Consider the following 2,707-nt stretch of genomic DNA (forward strand, 5'->3'; position numbering starts at 1 on the left):
TTGAGCAAAATAAAAATTAAATTAGAAGGATTATGGTGTAGGGTATTCCACGCCGACCACGCCAGACTTTAACCTTTGCTTACATGCATTATATAAATAAAATATCCACAATACAATAAATCCCGTCTGCTTCTTTTTATTTATAATATGTTTAGCAAATAAGACATACAGACATAAGACATAAATTATATATTTTAATGGATGTCTATGTCAATTTGGTATGAAAAATCGTCATCAATGTCTGGCCAAACCTACAATTTAACTAAATGCCTACCATAACCATTACCTTACTTTCCAATCAAAACAAATCAATGGGAGTTTATATAAATACAGCCGACAGTTGCCTACTCCTGCAAAAAGTTTTCAACAGCTTATCAAAGAATTTCCATCGAGAATGTTTAGCGTACCAACACCACCGGATGCTTTACCGCCACAAACAAGGCTGAAGAATTTCTTTTTCATACAAAGAATGTGCTTCTCAGCCATTGGTTTGGATCCCACATCGATAAAGCGAACAATGTACCGACCTTGGATGACATTTATACCGTTGTTAAGTCTTATGGGTCTACTGGGGCCCATGGGTGTATATGCCTTCAATTATTTGCAAATTGATTTGGGTAAAGCGATTACAGCTCTATCGCCCTTTTGGCAGTCTCTCCTATCCACTGTGAAGTTTTTCGTTTTTATGGTAAATCGTAAGAAAATTGTCGAATTGGTGCGTAAAGTTTGGTCATGGACATTGGAGGGTAAGTGGAAAGGAGATTTTATTATTTTTTCTGGTAATTTCGAATTTTTTGTCAGCTACCGAAGAGGAGCTTAAAATCATTGACGAAGAAAATAAGGGAGATGCCAGAATTTCGTTGTTCTATTATTCAATGGTAAACATCACTGGAGTTTTGGCAGCCTTAGCTCCCCTGGCAATAGCGGCAATTTATGCTTTACAGGGTAGGAATTTTATGGAGTCATTGGATGCCCCATTTAAAGCGGAGTAAGTAAATATATATTTTTGGATTTTCAGAGATCCATGTTCTACCATGTCAAATTTACCCGCCTTAATTTTGTTAGTGATGACTATAGTCTCACTTTCCCATCGATGTAGGTATTAGTTGATATTTAGGATCCTCAGATGAACATAAGTCAACCCGCAAAAATTATCAACGTATGCCAATTTTTTGTTGTAGCCCCCGAAAAAGTTTCCGACCCAATTAAGGTATTTTAACATAAATTGGCCAAACAAATTTGTAATTTCGAATTTTTAAATCGTAAAATACTTCGTGACAGAAAATTGTCAGTATTGATCCAGGATTTTGCATAGACCCCAATTCCAATTCGAACATTTTAAATGTCATAACTGGATTTCCAATTTAACTGACCACAAACTTTAGCATTTCAGGTGCTCAGAGTCGAAGTAACTGTAAGTTGAAATTTCGGATTCCTAGAAATAGGAAAGAATTATGAACATAGGTCAATTTTGTTGTCACAGGTTTTGCCACACTCTTAGAATGTTCGAGATTGTAACCCAACCAAAGGGTATTCAATTTGTCGTTTCGAAGTTTTAAATTGTAAAATACCACCTGGAAGTATGCTCAATATTCTAATGAATCCGAAGTGTCCTCAATTTGTCATTTGAAATTTGTTAATATTGTTCCATTATTTTACATCGCTTTATTTCTATTTCAGATACTTCTACGACATCAGAGCTTCATATATGGCATATATTCTCTGCTACACCTGGAATGTTGTGGGCATACACTACATACTCAATGGTGCCCTATCCATTGATACCTTGTATTCCTGGTGTGTTCATAATATTTCTGCACAATTTCGTATTTTAAATTTACGCTATCGACAAATGTCGGAGAAATTCATTGCCCATCACGCGGCTGGAAATCTCAATGAAAAGAAATTTCTAGAATCTTTAACTTCGTGTGTAAACTATCATCGTCGTATCATACAAATGTCCGAACGTTTTAGTGAAGTCTATAAGGGTTTGGTGTTCATTAAATTTTTGGTTAGTTGTCTGCAGCTGGCATGTCTGTCATTTATAATACCTCTGGGTGGTGAAATTGCCGATCAATCGTTTAATTTGTCCTTTTTGATAGCGGTGACGACACAGTTGATGTTATACTGCCATGGTGGTCAGAAAATACAAGATTCGGTAATTTCCCATAATTATTTCATTGAACGTAAATAATTTTTTTTTAATTTTTAGAGCACGTCTGTAAATGAGGCAATCTATGAATATTTCCCTTGGCATGACATGAGTATTAATTCGCAGAAAATCCTAATGTTGACCATGATCAGAGCCCAGAAACCTTGCGATATAAGAGGCATATTTTTCACCACCGATTTAAGTTTGTTCGTTTGGGTTTGTATAAAATACTTCGTTATGAATGACAACGTTTAACATAATGTATATATTTTGTATTTCTAGGTGTATAGAACGGCAGCCTCGTTTATGACCATGCTGATGTCAATGGAAGATAAATAAATACACAATTATATACAATAAACTATGTATACATACACAAAGTATGGACCTAGAATCTACATGCTAATCGCAATAAAAATTTACTTGGAAACATGAAAAACGTCGGAATTATATTGAATATTTAAATGCTTCTTATATGCCGGCTGATTGCTTTAAGGGAACCGACACCCCCCCAATCAGGGACGTACGCAGGGGGGCGGCTCTGGGGGCCCGGGC

The 2,707-nt window shown here is 35.9% G+C and overlaps 1 protein-coding gene across 1 annotated transcript; it reads left to right on the top strand.

Annotated features, from left to right (window-relative positions):
- The first annotated feature begins 490 nt into the window (after positions 1 to 490).
- LOC133323573 (odorant receptor 45a-like) lies at positions 491 to 2,501 on the top strand. Its single transcript, XM_061532487.1, has 5 exons — positions 491 to 746; positions 802 to 988; positions 1,681 to 2,158; positions 2,213 to 2,368; positions 2,435 to 2,501. Exons 1-5 carry the CDS (start codon positions 518 to 520, stop codon positions 2,489 to 2,491), a joined length of 1,107 nt encoding a protein of 368 aa, XP_061388471.1. The 5' UTR covers positions 491 to 517; the 3' UTR covers positions 2,492 to 2,501.
- Positions 2,502 to 2,707: the final 206 nt, after the last annotated feature.

This window comes from Musca vetustissima, unplaced genomic scaffold (assembly GCF_032173495.1).
Source record: "Musca vetustissima isolate MV318-11 ecotype Yass unplaced genomic scaffold, APGP_CSIRO_Mvet_v1 utg123939, whole genome shotgun sequence".
In the NCBI taxonomy this organism is placed as follows: domain Eukaryota; kingdom Metazoa; phylum Arthropoda; class Insecta; order Diptera; family Muscidae; genus Musca; species Musca vetustissima.